Source organism: Cariama cristata, unplaced genomic scaffold, assembly GCF_000690535.1.
Source record: "Cariama cristata isolate BGI_N322 unplaced genomic scaffold, ASM69053v1 scaffold1109, whole genome shotgun sequence".
In the NCBI taxonomy this organism is placed as follows: domain Eukaryota; kingdom Metazoa; phylum Chordata; class Aves; order Cariamiformes; family Cariamidae; genus Cariama; species Cariama cristata.
Window position 1 is genome coordinate 45,910 of NW_009633800.1, and position 22,588 is coordinate 68,497.

The 22,588-nt window shown below is 40.0% G+C and overlaps 1 protein-coding gene across 1 annotated transcript in view; it reads right to left on the reverse strand.

Annotated features, from left to right (window-relative positions):
• Positions 1-11,332, reverse strand: part of NPTN (neuroplastin) — a gene marked incomplete at its 5' end in the record, with an annotated part of 32,947 nt that extends 21,615 nt beyond the window's left edge. Inside the window, 3 exons of the mRNA XM_009706872.1 lie at positions 1,538-1,632; positions 5,309-5,477; positions 10,939-11,332. Of these exons, the coding sequence (XP_009705174.1) occupies positions 1,538-1,632; positions 5,309-5,477; positions 10,939-11,332 (658 nt within the window). The remainder of the gene's footprint in view (positions 1-1,537; positions 1,633-5,308; positions 5,478-10,938) is intronic.
• Between the last annotated feature and the right edge of the window lie 11,256 nt (positions 11,333-22,588).

A 22,588-nucleotide genomic window follows, 5' to 3' on the forward strand; every position in this document is an offset into this window, starting at 1 on the left:
CCAATAGGAACTTGTGGTGCATTCGTGTGAGCACATATTTTAGAGTTCCTTTTTCCTTGCGGAGACAGCTTCTGCACCGGATTTGGTTAAACACTTGGTATATTTTGACAGGTTGTTTTATGCAAGACCATTGGGGAAAAAAGCTTTTAAAAAATCGACAGAAAATCAGCAAGCTTTTCTTGGTACAGTATCAGTCAGAATGCTTATTTATATGACAATATTTTTCTTCCCCCAGGAAACTGTTTGTATGGTTCAAAAGACACTGTTCTCTGGAGAGGAAAGATGGCATTCTGAATAATACTGTGCATTTGTCATTTCACACAGATCACTGAATTACTCCCACTTCCTCACTTCAGATTCAGGAACCTGACCATGCACAAAGAGGAATCAGAAATTCCCAGGAAAGAGGTTAGCTTTCAGCTTTTGCTACAGATCTGTGCTATCTAATTTAAACAGCAACGATCACAGTATAGATCAGGATAGGCTGCGCCACTGGTGCAGAGATGCTAAGAAATAGTGTGAAGTATCCTCCTTCCCATTTGCTATTTTCAAACAGCAGAAGAGGAAGCTCTGCATTTAAGCTGGGGGTGTAAGGAAGGTGGTAAGTAATGCTAACTTAGATTTCAAACAAATTTACAACAGTACACCTTCATAAAACAAGCACCAGTATAGTCCCAGACACACACAGGCTGGTTGCAAGACTTTTTAAACACATTTTTGTGTAAATTCATCTGCCTTTGACTAACAAAGCTGCCATAATGCATCAATTCCATCTTACTGCAGCACATAAGGGGCAAACCACGGCTACTGCAGAGCAGTGGGCCAGTAATTTCCAGTTTTTCAACGAACAAACAGCTGTGTTGTGGCAGCAGTTTAACACTGTGTAAGACACCATCATCTCCATATTACCTTATGTTGTACGTCTAACAGAAGAGTACTAACATACACAAGAGAAAAAAAAAGTGCATAAAAGTAGAAAATCCTCATCTGGCACAGGGCATCTGTCCTAACTAGAACTCAGGCTTTCCCGGCAACTGAAGTATTCTCTGCAGACAAAAAAACAGTTCCAAGCTACCACACACGAGATACTGGTTCTTACTTTTTTCCTATTCAGAACAGACAAATTCAAAGTACACTGAATACATTCAGATGGCCTCATTTACTGTGAAACAGGGAGGAAACGACAGCTGTCTTTGCATGAGCAGACATATTCTACAGCAATCTTTATCCTGCTGGACAAGCATGCTCTCTTGTGATAGCCAGATTTACCAAAGGAGTGCAGAAGTGTGTGCTAGCAGCTGTTTTAGTATCCCCCGTATGGACCAAAAATGCAATGGTCATATTCCTGTATCTGTGAGATCTTTCCCCTACGACTGCATGCAAGACTTTCCCTTGAAATCATAACCAAGAATTGGACACAGGCTCGTAAGGAAAGGCCTCTTGAGTTAGCTCTCTTGTACAGACACGGAGCAAGATGGCAGAGGCAGTGAAAGCACTTCACTTTCAGGGAGAAGAAACAAAACAAAACAAAGAGTACCTCTCACTTCTATAGTGGCGTTGGCTACAGGAGAGTTTGAAAACACAAACACGCACAAGTATTCCCCTGACTCTTCTGCTCTGGGCTTCAAAATCCTGCAGACAGGGAGAGAACACATGAGCTGTGTTAAGTACTGTGTTAGCAACCAAAACGAGCAGGCTAGGAATTTATTTCCCCCTCCCCCCATACTTTAATCTTTTAACTGAATTTCACAGCTATTACTTGTTAATTCAAGGTATCTTGTACAGATGTACCTACTTGAAATAAAGGATGTTGTTTGCCTAGAAAAAGGGTGAGCTCTAGTCTGGAAAGTCAATACCAATTTAGCTGGAGAAGCTACATTTAGTTTAAAAGCAAAGGAGCCCGACATACCTGTTAATTATGCACTACAGTTAGTTTGATGCAAGGCATCCTGAACTCATTAGCCTACTAGGCAGATGTCACCTTCCACTGAGGGAGAAACTGGACTTGTATGTACCATCTGCATTGAAAAAATCATGTATGGCCAATTGGAAAGCGACACACTACAAATGCAATTAAGGCTGACACTGTCATCTCATAAGCTGTTTTTTTCTTCCCCCGTAACAGATATGAGACTGGTCCATTAATAGTTTTCTCTGATTCAGACTGGATGTGGAAAAACTGCAAAAGCTGGTCAACTCATGAAGGAAGACACCACACAGGAATCTGCTGCCACTTAAAATTAAGAAAGACTAATGCAACAACAACTAGTAGAGGGAAAAACAGATACAAGCCAGCCAGAAGAAAATCAGAGCTGCAACAAATGCAAAAAAAAAAAAACACAACAAACCCCAAGATGAATTTACACTCAAGAGGGTGCTAACTTCAAGTCCACCAGCTTTTGCTGTCCTTCAAAAAGCTTTTGGATACAAATGACTTAAAAGTTCTACGCATATGTTCTTCAGATATTTACCTACAAAAGACATCTTAGACTAGAGAAGCATACAATGATGTGACGCAGAATTTACATCTCCAGGCAGCGCAGAATAAGGCAGCGTTTTCCCCATCCCTCCCTCCCCTTACTGAAAGGCTTCTTGGCTTTCTTTTTTTATTTATTTTTTTTTTTAAACACACATTAATTAGCATGCAGACGAACAGAAACCCTGCAGAAGAGCACCATAATAAAATAATTACATATGGAAACTGCTTAGACACATGGAAAAAGCTGCTCTGTCTAACACGATACTTTGACTCAAGCCTTCACTGTGTTTACAGCACTTATTTCCAGAGTCACCCATGAAAGTCTAAAGTTAGTTATAAAGTTAATATCTTTCAGATAATGACAATACACCCTCTTTTCACAGTTAAAGATTATCTTAATAACAGAAAGAACGATCATTTAGTATCCAACATCAAAGCGGTAACTGTGTTTAAACTGTAGGCAGGTAAAGTATCCTTAGGAAGTATGCAGCAACCCTCAACGTTAGTGCCTGCTGACGCTGCTGGCAAAGGTGCAGCCCTCGCGCAGCTGCAACGGGGCAACTCCACCCAACCATTGCCATTACTAAGCTATCCTAAGACTCTGCAATAGTGAGGGAAGGCAGAGAATACCTGGATTTCTGTAATAGCATTTAGGATCTATTAAGTTAAATAATCATACTCCGACTGCTGCTTTTTATCCACTATAGTCAATGCTTAAGGATTGATCTAATGCTTAAGGGTTAAAAAAAAATGCTGAAGTTAAATAACCTTTTAACTACAACTATATTGACATTGCTTGCATGAATTTGATAGTTCTGGATCAAAAAAAAAGTAACCAAATCAAGCTAGATGTTAACAAACAGATCCGATGCAGTGTGACCACATTCAACGAAGAAATGCCACAGAAAGCCTGAAACCACAATATACAACAAAGCAGCTTATAAACGAGCAGGAATTTGAGGTCTACATTGCAAATGCAAATTTTCTCAAATCCTCAAGCTGTCCTCTGATTGCAGCATGCTCTACCAACCCTTCATTCACTAGGAACAAAGTGACTGTCTTACAGACTGCCCACCTTACTTCTTCCTTCTACAGCATGTTAAAACTGAAAGCAAGCTTAATTCTTCCTTTACTGAGCAATTTGAAAGGAAAAAATCCACCCTAGCTTCAAACAGATTTTAGAGAAGTCAGCCTCGATACTTAGTTTCCTGAATAATAATGTGCGATTTTCAGTAATCTCAATGCAATGTACCTTTTGTACCATTCAAGCTGGTGCTTTTGGATAAGACTGCTCATCAAGTTAATTGCTAGATAAGAAAGCAGAGCCTTTAAAACTCAGACCCAGCATTAAATGTTGTATTGAGGAAATAACAGGATGTAATTATTGAACTAAATGAGAGTATTTTTTTTAACTGCAAAACGGAACAGATAATGCAAAGTGAGCTAAGTTGAAAACAAAAGGAAAAACTTGAACACAACTTTATCGCAATCAAACACAACTTCCATAATCCTGTGGATAAAAGGATGCTTTGCTAAGGCACTGAAAGCCTTGAATGTTTCTTACTCTTGTGCCAGTAAGCAACACTAGTGTGGTAAAGAGCCCACAGGACTCTGCCAGAGACAGAAAAAAGCCAGTTGAGTGCTTAGGCGTGTTCCCTTGCTTTAGTGCAGAGACAAGGCACAGTAAACCAGATACACTACAATACAGTGGGCCTTGCCCAGACATAACCACTTCTTTCTGACATAAGAGCTGAGTAAGAGGGTCAGAAGTCATCTATTGCCTCCAAAGAGTAAGTTACCACCACTGGTTAAGACATTCCTTAAGTGATCTGCATCTTAGCTTCACTGAACAGAAAGCTGTATTTGCTATCCATGCTGGCATCAAGAGAAGAAAATGGAAGGGAGGGGGCGGCGACACAAAACAAACCAAAACCCACAAACCAAAACCAACAGGGGCCAGAAAATTCCACATACAAAACAGACGTTTGATAGCATCACTGAGCAAGCTTCATATGCTCTCATCAACTCCACGGCAAGAAAGCCCCATTTCAGGAATACAGACACCCTCAAAGGATTTCTGCTTGATGGAATCTACAGTGAAACGAAAGAGGTGGCTGTACATGTTCTATTCTCCTTCACACCTTTAGATGGAAGGCAAAAACAAAGCCAGAGCATGCGCATGTGAAACAGATTAATGCTGAATATGTAGGTGTACTGACAAATAAGAAGCATATGAGATACAGCTGTACTGGTTTAATCAAGATTTGGTATCATTTCATCGTAGTGGCCTGACAACTCATCAGTAACAACTCAGACAACGCTGTCTTTCATATCCCAAGGCCAGAAAATGACTAAAACAGCCCATTTCAGCAGCAACTTGTGTGCTGCGTTTCCCTGCACAATAAAAATGCATAGCTGCAGATCCATCTTTCTGTAGACATAAGCAAGACAGAGACCGCACAATACACTCAAAGAAAACTAGACTGTGTGTCTGTGCCTATGTCCACACATCATGTATACTCTAGAGAAGAAGCAAATGCATTCAGATTGAAAAGAGAAGTTTACAGTATGTTTCTGCTGACATTATGTTTACATGAGCTAGTTGGGACAGCTGTAGACATCAATTTTTCCAGAACCGTTCTTCCAATGGTATTCACAGATGTACTTTTTGTGGAGCCTCTAATGCAGATCAACTCAATTTGTCTGACCACTGTGAAGGTAAACCAGGGACCTTGGAGTCCCCACATACCACCATCTATTCCAAAGCCATACGTCTACCAGGTTTGTCATTCTCCAGCGTAACGTGAAGATTATTCCAAAGAGACTTACTTGTACTCTGTAGTATTTGAAGATTTTCTAGTGCCAGGGATCTCCTCTCCATTCTTCACCCAGTAACTGGCAGAAAGGGGGCTGGGACTTGTGGTGAGGTTACACTGCAATGTGATGGCCGGACCATACAGATGAATGACGACATCCTCACTGGCGTTGATCCTGGGCTCTGAAACAAAGGACACATTAAATAGCAACAAATCTTCGCTGGCAATTGTGCCACACTAGTCTAAAATTCAGAGGGGAATCGGGAAGGGAAAAAGACTACACAAGGAATGTCACTGCACTAATTTAGGAGACATCAAGAAAGTCACAGTAAAACAGCCGACCACTAGTGAAGGCAACACCTTATGGATCAGCACCCCTATATGGAAAAAAGATTTATTTTTGATTGTTTATTTTAATATTTAACATCACTACAGATTTCTACACAACACCATTAGTAATTTTTTACAGACTACTGACCTTAACATGGGAAAACGCTTGTCCTGTGACTATATCTAAGAGATTAGCTGTTCCTTTGGAAGCAAATTCTTTCTGGCTATTATTTTGTTCCTCTACTTACTTTGAGGTTTAAAACCAACCCATTTGCTATACAGACTAGCCCTCAAAGTTAGATAGTGTTCTGAATAATATTTCTGGACTTCTCCCTGCAAAAAGACTAATGTCTACCTAAGGAAAATATTCTGTGCACACGAGATATTTCAAATAGGGTAACTTTTCTGATGTCTGAAATTCGAGCAAGCACCCAGTGTGAATAAGGCACAAGTCTGATGAAAAATGCCTGAAAGCAGCCTTCAATGTTTAACAATAAAAAGTAAGAATATACACCATGTTAAAATTAAGAGTCAGGAACTATTTCGTTTCTAGAGTAACACTAAAACATTTACGAAGGGAAAAAAAAAAAAGTGAGCCTCATCGCATAAACAGACCACAAGAGTTACGTACTTTGCTGGTTGCATTAGGAACTGAACCCAGGCTGTTTCACATTACAATCTTACCTGGTAACATCAAATTCACATTTTTTAGGGGGAAGCCTTTCAGAAGTTATAAGATTAGCATGAGGGCACTGTCATTCCATTTAATAACCACATTTGCTTAAGATTCTCCAGATGGCCATTATTCTCTAACAAATAAGGCTGATGAATTTTTAGAATAGCCCAAGACAAGTGTCTTCCCAGACTTGGAAAAAAGACCTTTCTGTTGAAGGTCTCATGGCTCACATCTGGTTTCAAGTATTCTGTAAAAACACCCCAAAAAAACTCCAAAAACCCAAACGCTAACACAAGATGACAGAGCGTAAAAGAAATTTAAGAATTCTTGCTATTAGTCTTCAAAAAATATCTAGATTTAGTATTGGCTACAGTTTCAGCTTGAACTAAAGATCACTGCTATAGCAGTCTCTACCATGTAAATGCTGCTGTGTGTCCTCTGTCTTTGATATATTTCCTTACTTTTAAGGGTGAAATGAATTCCAAAGAGGTACCTGTTGCCAGCTGCTCATTTCACCAACCACACTCCCACAGCACCAACCTCTCTGAATGCAAGGGGCTGCCTCCTCTGCATTCCAGTTGGCAGCAAAGGGCAAGAGGGTGAGGAAGTCTGTCAGTCATGAACGTCTTTATGATTTTTGCAAGTCAGCAAAGGATTTTTAATCCTGTAAATTTTTTTATGCCTTGTGGTAACATATTTAGAATATAAATTTAGTCATATCCATGCATGGATATTCATCTGCAAAGCACCTGGAACAGAAAAGATGAAATAGAACGAGGGGAAGTGGAAAATACCAGTACTGTCAGAAACATTGCATTTTTCATCACATAAAACATTCATCTAGCCAATAGTACAGTACTTAGATTATTGCCCAGAGAGGCAGGGAGAAAAAAATGTCTACCTACTAATAACCTGATAAAGCCATTCAACTCCTGTATATCCTTTCCCCCTTTCTTCACTAGGCTAGCCACATAGGTTCTTTTCACAGCTATTTAAAACTAGGACTATCATTTAACTGCACAAAACCTGGCAGGTACTGTAGTAATGGAGGGGTTTTGGACACTTCTCATAGATGCTTTGCTATTATCACACGTTTTCAACTGTGTTTCTGACTCATCGTTCCCATGATGGAAATTTTAGCCGTGCAAGTATCTGTTTGGGTCCTATGGGGTACAAAATTGTTTTGTAAAAGCCATACCATTACAAAAAAAACTATATGCTTCTCCATCCCCAACAAAAAGCTTGTGTGCATTCTCAGAAAAACACTAAGAGAGCTCTGGAAATATTTTTAGTAGTGTGTTTGAAATAGTAATTTGGTGTCAAAACACTTATCTAAAATAACTTTTGCCAGAATTCACTGATCATGCTGGGGTTTGTTTTAAACATTTTTCTACGATGATGAAAGCAGTGTATTCAAGACCACAGCCTGTGAAATAAATGCAGTGTTTTCCTTTTAGGAGGACGCTGGCAGGACAGGCTTCAGGCTGCTGGAACAGAGACTGCAACGCATCTAGTGAGCGCTGTTATAACAGATGCTGATGCTGGCTGTGCTGTGCCGAGACGCAACCTAAAGTGGGGATCAGCCTGCAGCAATCCTGGAAACGGAAAGCATACATGTTGCCATCAGAAAGCATTACACAAATGCTAGCAACAGGAAAAAGTCACAAAAAAATTTGAGTTTAGGGACTAGCCAGAAAGTTAAAGACTTAATCCAGAAGAGTTTTGCCAGTGGTAATCTTCTGGCTTTCATATTCTGTTGATAATGGACTCTTCAGCCTCTAACACTGATGAACCGAAACATACAAAAAAACCCTGCCTGGAGCTTCAATGCCTGCTTTTGCCAATTCACACCTATTCTTACCTACCTCTCTGCTAAGCTGCGATGTCCAGAAAATATTTACGATTGTTGCAAGTTTGCTTTGCTGGAGTTTGCTAGGGCCTTTTCTGTCTGACTTGCAACTTTTTAAGTTTTAAATTAAGAAAATTAAAAGTAACTGCAGCCCCATTCACACGGGGGGGACAAAAAATAAAAGGCAATCGAGCAGTCCTAGCCCGATTTAATTTTAGAAGACAAACTGCAAATGGAATACTACTGGCACAGCGACATCCAAAGAAGGATGTCCACTTGAAAGAGCAAGATGCTGGATAGACTTTGCACATCACTGAAACTGCCCATTTTATGTTAAGATCAAGTTTTAAAGTTAAAAAAACAACCAACCAAAAAACCCCCAACCATCAGTTAGTTGAATTCTTTTTCCAAATTAGGAATGAGACAGAAGCCAGATGCTAGTTCTTGGGTGCTAACTTTAAAAAAATCAAGCTGTACTTGACCTCTCTGCATTCAAGTTCTGGTATTTGAGAGAAGCTGTGACTTAAAGGACAGTGAAAAGAGGTTGTGCTCTTTTGATACATTTGATGTTCCCTTTCAGTAATGTTGATGTCAAATAAGGACAGCAGCTAAATGGCCACCATTAGCTGGAAACACTAACACTGTTTAGTCAGAAAACTCCCATTTCAAAGACAAATTGTGTTCACACACACAATGCATCAGCTGAGATATTTTGGGCAGTTTCAGATAAGATGGTCTCCACCTTCCAGGGACGGCTTGGAAACCTGCTTCCCCCCTTATCTCCATTTTGAGCATGGTCACACAGGAGTTCGATGTCCAAGTGGCCTGTTTCCCAAGCAGTAGCTGGTCAGATCTCTTAACATACACAATATTACAGAGTAAAGGCATTATAAAGTATTCGGTTCAACATTTCCCCCCACTGTGAGTAAGACACAAAAGCAGAAGAATTATCCTAGACACAAGGCACTTAGCAATGAAGTCATGATATACACTTCAGAATTAGTAGCACCAGATGCAAAAAGATGTTAACTAGGGAGGAAGACAAAAGGTTAAAATTCAGTCCCTGGAGCAGGTTAGTATCAATGGCCTGAGAGGGGAAAAACCCTCTTTCCATATGGAGACATCTTCACAGTAATTCATTCCTAAACAATGACTTTTCATATGAAAAGGATTTTCTCCCTCAGTAGGTTACTAAAACTGACTGGACACAAAGAGAGGAGCACAGGACCGCCACAGACTTGCCACACTCAAGAAAAACTGAAGGTCTTAACAGGGGCAGAGGGGATTTCCAGGAGACATTACTTCCTAGAAGACAAATTTTTTAGCTTTGTCTTAAGGTAGTATCATTTCCTAAAATTACACGGCTCTTGCCATTGTAGGTCATGCAAGCAATCTACCCATCCGACTCCTTTGGAACCTCAAAGGACAATGGAGGAGTCAAGCATTAGGACTGAAAGCTGAGCAGGTTTGGGCCAAAGCACCCAATGCCACTTAAATTTTCAAGTCAATCCACATCATTGGGTTCATTGTCAGTGTTTTTCCACATATATCAATCTTGTTTCCATTTTCCAGAGGGAAAGTCTCTGATCCAGCACTGCTGACTGCAGGACCACACTTTAGCAATTGGATTTGGGTTGTTTGGTTTGGGTTTTTTTAAATAAGGTATCCAAAAACATAACTGAGATAATTACAGAGTTTGGCATTTTTGTACCCAGACAAAACGCAAAGGGGCACATAAAAGGTTTATTTATGCACAGAGCACAATAGCAAGACACCTATGCTCTATGCTTTGCCACCTTAGGACACTGAAAAATCACCGAGAAAGCAAGTTCTCCCATACCTCCATGCAGCAGGTTCACATTGCAGATTTAATTCACTTTACCTATAACTTCTTAGAAATTTGCTTCATCTTGTTAGCAAATGCAAGTTTTGCATCTTACACAAAATGAAATGGGGTTCTTCTCTACCAACTCTGACAATACAAATTTCCAAACTCATCTGGGACTGCTTTAAAAGTGAGCTGAACACAGAGAAGTCTTGTAACGATAAAGAATAAAAAGCAATTCTAGGTCAGCCATATTCTCTGCTTTTGAAAGCTTTTCTGCTGCCAAAAGTTGCATTCTCAGATGAAAGTCATTTAGCTCAAGTTATTAGTTCAACACTGGGGGAGGATATTCCTCCTGCTCCTTTCATAGGCTGGATTAAGAATAGCTGCATCAGTTCAGTGCTGCTGCATCAGAGAACTCATTAGGAACATGCTGCTGTTCAGAAAGGAAAAGAAACACCATGACTTCATGGAAAAATCTAAACATTAAAGGTCACATGTAACCAAAAGGGAAGGATTTGTACAGAAGCATATATGCAACCAAAACAACGTGAGAAGGCATTCAGAGAAATTCCAAGAGAACAGAAGAAATAAAAATAAAATGGTTAGACCTGGGAAGAACACAGAAATCAAATATAAAGGCACTCATGGAGAAGCCAGTATTAGGGTGGCTGGAAACCTACCACAAAACTAAAGGGGGTAGGGAAGAAACACAAATTCAACACTGGGCTTGTTTTCACACTGAAGCTATAGAACAGATCCATAGATTTTCCCAAGTCCTTTGATCCTAGGGAGAAGAGACACAGATGGCAGACAACATCAGCACTACAGGCAGAGGAACAGTGTCAGGTTCAAAACAACAGGACAAGGTAGCAGAGGGTTTTATCAGGGTAACAGGAGGGTAAGGATCACTAGACTGCCTCTAGATACTACAGTACCACTACTGTAGGGTGCCGGACTCACTCTGAAGGACGCTTATAGTAGCCTGGGCTCGAATCCACGTTATGGAGGGATTTTGTCTCAAGTCATTCCTCCTGGGATCGTTGCTGGCCCTGCACTCGTAAGTCCCAGAGTCTTCCAAGGTAAGGCGGGTTATTCTCAGCACACTCACCCCATTCGCCCCGTAGGCAGTGTTAATGGTGACACGGCGCTTCCGAGCGCCATCCCACAGCTGTTTGAAAGACTCAGCCCGGTTGACTTCAGCATACCACCACTGGATCTCTGGAGTGGGGTTCCCAACCACATCACAGTACAGTTCAAAGGCGTCCCCCGTGAGTTTAGTTTCTGACATGGGCGACTTGACAAACCCAGCTAGAGGGAGGGGCAGCAGAAATGCAGTGACAGAGCAGCAGAAAACAAAAGATCTTATAAAGAACAAAGCAATGAGGTGCAGAAAACAAAGAGTTAGATAAGACATCAGCATCTACAATAACACAACTTTCATAGAAAAAGCACAACACGGAGCGCTTGCGGATGTAGGCCGATAGTTTGAGAGCAGCACACTCCCACTCAGAGTATTCATGGGAGGCACAGCTTCATGGCATGAAGTGCTTATCCTCGCCACTCCGGGTGATCCATCCGTGGCAGCTGTACTTGGGAAGCCACGGCCTGCAACGCACACCAGCTAGGAGATACCTCCAAGCTGTAGAGCAGACTGATGGGTTTTCAAGCCTTTTACAGTTGTGTGGACCTTGTAATTGGCAAGTGTTAAGTGTTCACGGCCAGATGTCTTTTCTCTGAAGAGTTTTCTTGCTTCATATGACCTATCTACAAGGGAAAAAAGGGTAAAACCCTAACCTTCTGCCCTATGCAGCTCGCAATTGTGAACTCTGCTTTGACCTTTTCTTCCATCTATTTTGGACTCCCGAGGCAGGGAATTCCCCAAGATACAACTGACCTACTTTCATGAAGTAGCTGGATCACCACAGCTCCAGAAGTCTCACAACCTTCTAAGGTAAAGGGAATTTCAGTGGTATATACACACATAGGCCAAAAGATCATTTTGTTAGTTAGGTGACAGCAAAGGTACTTCAACAGACCACATGATTTTTGCCTTCCGAAATGAGATGCCGTGCTGACATTTGTGATCAGGTCAAAATATCCTTATTATGGCATGAAATCCTTCAATACTTACCAGCTTCAGAGCTGTGTTAAGAGCACAGACATACTAAATTGTCCTTCAATCCTATTTTCAAAGTATCTATTGAAAACAGTGTTGCCTTAAAGCTAGTCTCTTCCCCTGCCAGGCCCCCCCAAAACTAAAAGATTAGAATACAGCTGGCCAGACAGATTATGCAGCAAAACCCGTCATATTGCTGTGTTCCCTGGGCAGCAGGACTTCTCATCAGCAAGCAGAGTCAGAGTGCCACACAGCTGATAAAACTCAGATTGTTTCATCTCTCTCCTCAAACTCACAGCTTACTTTCAGGAAGAGGATTGAAAGACAATTCAATGGATTTTAGAAAACGGAAAGGTGAACTTAAAAGCCTTGGAAAAATCTCTGATGCACACTCATTAAATAGCATCTCCTCCCACCCCCCCCAGTGGTTTAGTCACACTCATGAAACAGTAACACAGTTGTACATCAGCAGACAATTATATGGGAAGTTCGCAATATAGATGCATCTCTGAAGGATCATTTGGGCAAGAAAATATCAAGAGTGTCTAGAGCACACACAGAAACTGTTCCTTGCCCGCACAGTCCTGTTTGCAGCTACTGCACAGTTGCTCTTCAAGTAACAGCTACAAGAACATACGCTTAAAAATAAAAAATATTAACCTCAGAAATTGTTTCAATTACAAAGTCATTTGACAAGGATTCTCCAGCCTTGTACTCCAGCACTAAAGGAGGTGATCCCTATGCTCAGTAGAAATACTACCGCAAATAACCCTGTATTGCTGCAGGGAAAATTACACTAGAAGTGCCCTAATTACTAGCTGTTACAAACTGCACTAAGACCACCATTGTTGTTTCCTGAGGTTAACAAGGATCACACTGTTTTTACACTGCTGCTTGAGGTAACACAAGAGACCAGGTTATGATCTTGCTCTGCTGGACTGTCCCCATTTCAAGGGATACTGAACAAGGAAGACTTTTTATTCCCACAGAGGCATAAATCAAACAGTAAGACTGACATCTATCTCAACGTGGTTTACTAGACACAATAGGCTAAAGCAGTAGCATACGGTATAGGCTACCTTCTTTCCAAATCCTAGTGGTCCTCTCTCCTATACTATAGCCTTTTTTTCCTACCTTCCACCATAGTATTGAAATAGCATTCAAGGTCAAAGAGACGACAGCAGCTCAGAGAGGACTGCTCAAAAAACAATCCCCCTTCTACAGGTTCCCAGTTTCTAACACCGATGCACAAAGATGATGAACTTCCCCATCATGAAATGCATCCCTGAAGTCAAAGACCCAAGTGACCCAAAACCCTAAAGCTGCAATTCAGTCCTACTTCTCCAGCTGTCCCGGCTACTAAGCAACTATTTATGCAAGAAAGGTTTCTTACCTAGCCTTTGTGGCAGGGATGAAGGGGTGTAATTGTATATTTTAAAACACCTGTGAGCTGCACTGCTGATGGGGCTACACAATAGACATATGTGGTATGAAAAAGTACTATAAATCCTCTTATTAAAAGGAGTATCAGTAATTTGAATAAAAACAAGCTGTCAAAAGCTTTTGGTTTTGAATCTGATTCTGCATTCGCTAAGCTGTTAGAAGTATTATAACTTTTGCACAAAGCCTAAAAATCATTTTAAAAAGATTAAACTAGACCACTGCATCAAAAGGCCTCTTTAGTAAATATTCTCTGGGTTTACGTTTTAAACGCTACACTTCCATCAGTTTCAAATCCTCTTGAAAAACAATGTCTCAGATTATGATATATTTCAATGCAACACTCTTATCTTCATCTGAGTAACCATGTCATCAGCACAGATAACTCCATAATGATGGCAAAGAAAAAACACAAACTGGATTTGGTGGCCCTCCCCACCCCACCAAGAGAAAAGTGCTCTTTAAAGAGGTATTCCATGTTAGAATAAAATCCTGGAAGGACAAATGGCAATGAAGGTGGTAGAAAAGCCTCCTTATACAAATTAATAAAACCTTTGCATTACAAAGGACTGGCAGTGCTATTAAAAACTCTACACAAGAGGCTCAGGCTAATGTTTTGCATTTTCGGTCGTTCAGAAACAGCAGAGGCAATACATCAAACAGCATCAGTAAGTTGAGGCGATGCTTCCAGCTACTGCACATCTGCCAGAGGGCCATTTCCAATTAAGGTATCTAGCCAGAAGCGGCAAAAAGAGCTGAAATTTGCCAGTACCAAGGCACATGTTTGTTTGTTTGTTTGTTTTTTTTTAAAAAAAAAAAGGGAAAAAAGCTAGCTAAATGTTACAGAGAATGCTCCCTGTATCACAACAGAAGTCTGGAAACTGAAGTACTCCTGCTTTTTGGCAATTGTCACTGATTTCCATAATTGTTCAAAACCACAGAAAATGACACTATACAGATTTCATTGCTTACATAAGAGGCTTTCGGAGCCCAACAGTTTCCTTACTTGGTCTTCTCCAAGCACAGTACTCGCTGCTTTGTTATAACCATGTTCTGCACAGTTCTAGACAGGAGCATCAAAAAACCAAGTATGTATCACAATACAAACAGATCAAGCCAAGGGGTCAAAGTTTTGTTAAAGTGATTATACCATATCTGTTTAAAACTGAAAACCTGCCTGTATTTGTAATTTATAGCTGTCTTATTTCCAAAGTGTAAACTGTAGGAGGCACTGGCTGCAAGAACCGTTTTCAGCTTCAGCTTACAAGTGTCAGCCCTGTACAGAACAGCAGAGTAAAACTGCGGCCAACATTCAAAAGCTTGCAAAGGTCATGGCTCTTGGGAGGGTGGAAGGAGGCGGCAATAATCCATAGATTATGCCTTAAGATCACACAGACCCATGGGAAATAGCAGAATAGCCCAAATCTTAAGTGAATCCTTAATGTCAAAGACAGTAGGAATAAGCACGTTCAAGTGCTTACAAGAAAATATCCTTAGCAAGTTTTGATACTGTAAATTTTCATTATATTGACAGCTGTATTTATTTCATTACAGTCACAAATGAGCTATTTTGTTACTCAGCGAGTTTTCCTTATTAAAAGAAAAAGGTGTTTGAGGAGGAGGGTCGTTCAGGTTTTAGATATTTTTTTAAGCTAATTGCTATTATGCATAAAAGAGCAAGGGAAAAATCTATTGTTAAATATCCCTTGCAAGGTCTTCACAAATCTTCACAATATACCAGAATGCAAGAAAAATAACACACGATGGATGGTCCAGAAGGTGTAGCTATTCAAGTACACTATTATGTTTCAAATCAATTTTTTTAGTTATTATTAATTGATGGATATCTGCCTGAAAGACAGAATGAAGAACAAGTGGCAACAATATTAAATCACTTCTGAAGTGATGTTTGTCTATTGAAGATTTTATCTCATCCATCAATTGTGAGAATAAAGGCGAGGAAAGCAACAGACTAATGCTCCAAGACTAGAGAAATAAATCAGTCTCCATGTACAATTCTGCTGAAGACTAACGAAGTCCAGCGCACAGCAGGGCTCATCACATTTGCAAACTCTCTATGTTACAATTTCTATTGTAGTAAAGAACCACTAGATCCAGATTAAGAAAAAATGCATTTTGAAAGACAGGTGCAGTTGAACTGGGAGTCAGGGAGAAGCTAAGAGTTATTGAAGAGGACAGCCAAAAATTTCCATATGCAGTAAGAGAAACATGTACAGCAGACTCTCACAGCCAGAAAGCTGGAAAAGCTCCACATCAGACAAATGTAGAGTTCAGAAGAGAAGAGCTGACAAGAAGCCTGAAGACGGAGAGTTTAAATGAGCATAAAACCTTAGCTTAACCGCTCCTGAGCGACCTGTTTTCATCAATGAGGCTTTATCAATGAAAGACACCTTTTCAGATTAATTTTTCTTCTGCTAATATTTATGAGTTACCTGTTTTGCCTTAAGAAAACATAGGTAAGTGCTAGCTGAGGAAAGGCAATGTTAAACCAGTCCCAGCAAAGGCAGAAACAACCAGGTTTAAATGAAATGCAGGTACTGCAAAAAGCCTTAACAACCTAGAACAAACTAATTTCTCTCAGTTTTACGTACATCAAGCATGAAGATTAAAGCTGAAAACAAGCACAAGACCATCAACATCAAACAGCAAGAGGAGACTGTCTTGAAAACAGAGTCTGCAAAGATCAGGAAAGAAGAAGCTGTGAAGCCCAAGAGCACAAGGGACTGTTTGGAGAGGTTCAAAGCAGGACACATGCACAGGAACACACAAAAGTGACCCAAATGAAGGAAATGCAAGGTACTACCAAGGACATTTTCAACCACAAGGAATACAACTGTATTAAAGCAATTTTATAGGCCGGGGCAAAGCAGCACGATAACGTTCCTATCCTATCCTGACCCTATCTTTATCTTGTGGTGAATTCCACTTATATGAAGAAAGAAAACATGGTTCAAAACTCAGAAAAAAAGAGTTTGCAAGGCTACTGCAAAAATAACCCAAATTTTCAGTATGAACCCACAATACACAGATAAAACATAGACTGCTTAGGGACTGAATGCTTTACAGATTGTCTGTATTTACAATTAAAACCACCATGTAAACAGCAAGAGGCTGATGTTTCCCATTTGTCCTATTAGCCCACCATATGTCTGTATTTCGCTGCTTCTCCACTGCTCTCAGGCCTTTAGCACAGTTTTTGAGATTTTATTTCTGTGCATTGGTTGAGACCTTTGACTGCAATTCCACTTATTTATAGACTGAATAAAGTAGAGCTAAGCTAGCCCTTTTTGGTTTCCCTTTATCTCTGAAAATCCATTTTTAAAAATTCTTATTAATATAGTGCAATTCATTTTTATAAATACATACCTTCAGTAATGCCCCTCCTAAACGGAATAGCAAAAAGCTAAATATCTTTGCCAAAGTGAAGTTTTATAAGTTCTATAGACTAGCGTTATCCAAAATGCCCCAGGCAAGGTGTCAATATGTTACGAGCAAACGCCATCACCCTTGGTATCAAAGTTCTGTGACCAAAAATAGGCATTAGGGTTGAAGCTTTCAGTGAGGTCTCTTCATTAAACCATTTTCACGCCTTTTTCCTAATTGGTATTCTGGATTATGAAGTCTGATTTTTCAATTTTAAGTTTTGGGGTTTTTTTTAAATTCTTCCAGCTTTTCCAAGTACCCTAGGCTCTGCACAGGTAAAACGAAACAAGACAACTTTTACCACCACTGGCACATGCTTCAGAGCAAACAGATAAATCGCTTGATTTTCTGGAGTGGAATTAAGAAAACAACTGCCATTATGAGGATTGAAAAAGGGAAGACTATAATATAACCAGATGCAAACACTTCACAAGCTCCTGAAATGGTGCATTTGTAGTGTCTCAAAGACAAGCACCTCCTTCCAAGGGAAGTCTGGTCCTAGCACCAGGGCTCAGGGGTTCAAAGTGCGACTGGAGCTCCAGGGAATGACCACACAGACTGCAGTTTCAGGAAAGGGGACGAAACTAAGCTATAGCTGTACAGACTTCATTAAAATACAAAAGCACAGACGATCTTGGGCAGTCCACAAAGCACTTCTCAGTTGGCTTTGCTCTGCCCTCACTTTAGCTTATTTTCACCTTTATTACATGGCAACAGTCTCACTCATAACGTGCACCAGAATATCAAAGAAAACTACAATAAGAAGCTGCCTTCTTCCTCTCCCCTCTCCATTTTCCTACTGCATCCAACATCTTGCCTTTGAAACCCTGAGCATCAAGTGTCTGCGACTTGCACTGGTACTCTGTCTAATCAACACCTTTTTCTTCTTCATTGAAGGTTGTTAATTAAGCGATAAATTTTTTGAGGGAGGAAAAAATGCACCCTCACTTTGTCAAAGTATTGCATTTGACTTCATTTAGGATGGAAAAAAGGCAACCTAATTAATGTTCAGTTTCTTTCCAATGCTCACCTTTACTAAACCAAAGTATGTGAAATTAGTCAAATCTACAAAAAAGTGACAGCCAGCACACCAGCTGGAGAAGGGTGAGTACCTCAATTCCATGCAAAGCACGAAAGCATCCTGCCTGTTTTCACCTACCTTCATCAAATCTAGTAGGTTTGATGGCTTCCCATTCCTCTAACACTATAGAGCACGAGTTTTAATCATACCACTGATAAGAAATGGGTTTGGTCTTAATCACTTCACTGATAAGAGATGGGTTTAAGTTTTACAGGGCACTCCCTGTCCTGTTTGCCCAGTATGACTCACAAGCTGCCCTAGCACCAGTAACCATCATGTGCCGCATCAGACAACCTTTGGCTGTAATCTCCAAAATGCACTGCACCAGTTCCATAAGCTAAAAAAAACTGAAGTAATTTTCTTGCTCTGTTTTGCCTTATTCTTTAGCCAACTACAGAAGCAGCTTTAAAAACAACACTTTGACGTGCGTATCAGAAATCCAGATGAGCCTGTACCATCTATAAGCACCTTGAGAACTGGAGCAAAACATGAAATGAATTCCTGCAATCTCATCTTGCAGCTTTATATAGCTGAAGGTAGGTTATGACTTGCAACAGAGGAAAACATTACCCAGTGAGCATCATATAAAATGCATGAGCCCATGATGTAGCATTAGATTCATTCCACAGAGAGGGAGACCTGAGGATTACTTTCTCCAGGTCCAGAGACATGAATGAGGATTAACATCTGGATTCCTCATTTCTCTGTGCATTAGAAAACCTTGCTTAGCTTGACATGCAAAAAGATTTATGGACTAATTTCATTTGTTTGCTGAAGTAAAATTCAGAGAGTCCTTAAGTAAAGGGTCTCAGAGCCTTTGCTGTTGCAGGGCCAACCTGGGAATACGTCCCACGTAGCCAAAAGACACTTCTCTGCACAGATGGATGAGAAAAGACACAGTGATCAGTTTCTGGGTTATAAATCAGAGAATTCAGGCCGGAAAGGATTTCTGAAGGTCCTCTAGTCCAACTGCCTCCCCCGAACGTAAAACCCTTAGATCAGGTTGAGGCCCTGAAGCTGCCCATTAATCTTCTCCCACATACATTCACACCATGGATGCTCTTATTCAAGAGTTTTCTTGGAATAAAAAAGCAATGCTTAACTTCACACCACAATGACTTTCAGGTGCAACTATTATCTTATGGTCACTTTTATTGTGCAAAACCTCATCTCAGTAATCATAATTCACTGAAAAAAAATGCATCAAAGCACAGTTCATAGAAACACTACTAAGTAGAAAAGACACTGGTGTGTCATAGCAGTTACAGTTATGCACTTCCAATTTCAGGAAATTACTTTCACCCCAAATACATTCTCATTATATAAACTGTTTGGGTTCATAAACCTTCTCTGGACATCTTTCTCATTCACACATAATTTCATGAGTTGTGGACAGTGTTTACAATTCTACTTTTGCAACAACCCCATACCTGTATGTTTGATACCATAAGGTAGAAGATGTAAAAATAGATTCAAGCCTGGAATATCCGGCAAGAGAACAGTCAGAACAAGAAATTAATATCTGCCTCCTCATTTTGGCTCCATATTGATGTCAGCCTGCTGGCTATAGTCACATTTTGAAGTGTAGGAGTTCGCAGATCTTTTTTCCTAGTTCTTTAGCTGGAAAGAATGAAGTTCTTCTAGTTCTCTGGTACTATAAAAGAATATAGTCTGAAGAAATAACTGGAACACTGACTTAGGTCTTTCACAGACAACTGGGAAACTTGGTATTCTGCTTAGTTACTGGAAAAGCGATGGAAAAAAACTGAAATACATTCCACTTTAAAACAGTAAGCAAAGCTTGATATCAATATTTAATTGCCCTCTTTGTTAACGATTTCCAACTTGCCAATTCCTATATTTTTCTGCAAAGGACTTAGAAGCGCTGATAAGTAAAGCAGTAGTTTACATGTATAAACTATTCAGATGACACATGAGGAGCAGATATGGGGTAAAAAGATGCTATTTTTGTACAAGCTTGTCCCTAAAATGTGTTCTGCAACCCCTAGCATAGCTCATTTTCTACTGAGTACAAGCTCTATCTTCAATTTATAGCTTCTTCCCTATCAAAAAGTGTGCTTTTTATTTTAAGCCCATCTGCTTAGAGACATTGAAGGAGTATAAACTAGAAAGCTCCAAGGCTCTCTACCCTGTGAGTTTATGTATTAAAGTGCTTCTCTCTGCTTTGGACATCCTGGTTGGGGAGACATTTTTAAATATCACTGCAGACATGATATTAAAGCATTCACTTCTGTAGGAAGTACAGAAAAATCCCTCATTTGCTTATAACGCTAGGACCAACGCTCTCCAAATAAACAACAGCTCAACAGAGACACTATGAAGCCAGCTCTCAGTCTGAAGCACAAGTTAACTTGCCTGCGAATCAGTTAATGGTACCTGGATCAATAGCAAGTCCATGCATTTGTTCAGTGCCTTAAGAAGCACATTTCTTCATATTTCAAAGAAAATATTAAAGGACATCAGTCAAGAACTACTAGCCATCTCTGAGTTAGCTCACATACACCACAAGTAGCACAGAAGACAACATCTTAAACAGAAATATATTTAGCTATGTGGCATTTCAATCATGTGCTTTAAAAAAGGCAAGTCTCGGTAACTTCATCCAGCAGTCCCATGCAGACCAACAACTTGCTAACACCAACTAAACAAATGGATGACAAAGTGGATGACAAAGCCATTTGAGCAATTCCAGGAAAATGGCAAGCTGTTCCTCACAGAGGACACGTATCTCAATTCAGGGCAATGCCAGCAGAACACAAGCCAGTCTTAATATTAAAATTTCTTAAAATCCCAAAAAGGGTTGTCATCATCACGTTCTTGAAAGCTACACACGTGACTAGAAAACATTCCCCTGGGCTGACTACAAACTGCTGGGCTCAGAGTTGGAGGATTGATGCAAGAGTCGAGTAACTTAAGGCAGTTTTCATTCTCTAGTCAACTGATTAGGGATTCAAAGCAGACATATAAATGGTAACCAGGTTCACCAAATATCCACACTCTTCCTCTAGTAAGACCTCGAGTTTTAAAAATAGTCTAATCTGATGGCAAAAAAATCCCCTTATCTACAGACACCTACAGAACAAACACTCAAACTGGCTGTTGGTTATCAGGCACCTAACCTAATCACCTGAAGGAGCTGGGACTGTTCCTTGCCTGATGCTGGCATAGTGCAGGATACTATGCCAAGCCTTTTTAAAACTATGCAATTGTGTAGCAAATGCTGCTTTTGCACATCTGGCTGTTCTAAACAGTGCGCACTGTCAGGAAGCTGGTTTGAACACATCAAGAAGCATTTATCACAAGAGATTTCCTTCCATGGGAATTTGTAGACTAGTTTCTCAAAGGTTTTTCCAAAGATTAAACTTGCACCATTCTCAGAATAGGCAGACATTATTCTCCTGTTCTTTCCATTTATGCTTCTCCCTGACACAACTTAGGGACAAAAAGACTTGCAGTCACCCATGCAGAGAGAAAAAAAAAAAAATAATAAATAAGCCAGCATTTATTAATTTAATTCCTTTTTTTTAAGTCACTACAGAAATATTATTGTTGCAGCTAAGGAATATACAATAATCTCTAAAGCAGAAAGACACAGGAACAGAAAGGTTCCTGTATATTGTGAAAAAATAATTGTTAATAACTAGGAACCTACTCCCTGGAAATAACCAGGAAGGAATTCAGTTTCACAACACAGAAAAGCAGAGTTAAAGCAGACAGCAACTTAAATTTGTCCAGTGTTCACACGTAACACAGCAACTGAAGCCTTCATGCTAAATATTGGTGAGGATAACAAAAAATATCTTGTGTTCAGATTAGTTATTTAAAATCCTCAGACTATGCCATTAGAGAGCTAAAGGTTTAAAGTACTCCTCAATTTTGCCTTGACCTTTCCTGATCCAACAAATGTGTGTTTGAAAGGAGACCGATTACATTTCTCCTTAGCATGAAGGAAGCACGTACTGAATGGCAAACCTCTTTTTTCCCTTTTATGCATTCTGCAGAAGTACGAACTGCTCCATCTCATCTGTGATGAAGGAGGACATTTTAAAACACCGACCTCTTGAAAGAAATGCCTTTTGCAGAATTGTTGGATTATGTAACAGGTCACACAATGTGAGGCAAGGTTAAGAACAAGTCATTCAACAAAAAAAATATTCCTCTACATGCACAGGAAACGCTATTAGCAGAAGGTATACTATATTTTAGGTACAATACATTTTTAAAATGTAAATCAGACTTCAACTTTTAACAGAGCAAAATCTGCTTAATAACAATATGTAAAATACTGGCCCCACTGCAGGAGATGTGGTTAGAGGAGGGATGCCGTATTTACTTCAAAAGTTTATGCTCTTCGTAGCTGGAGAGAACTACTGCTAACTTCAAAGTAACACATCTCTAGCAAGTCAGGTTTTGTCTCCCTGGTCAGACAAGCTATGCTGTGTATACAAGCAGCAGCGGACAGCCCAAAGACAGGCCATCCTCCAGGAGAATCCCATTATAGTATTCCA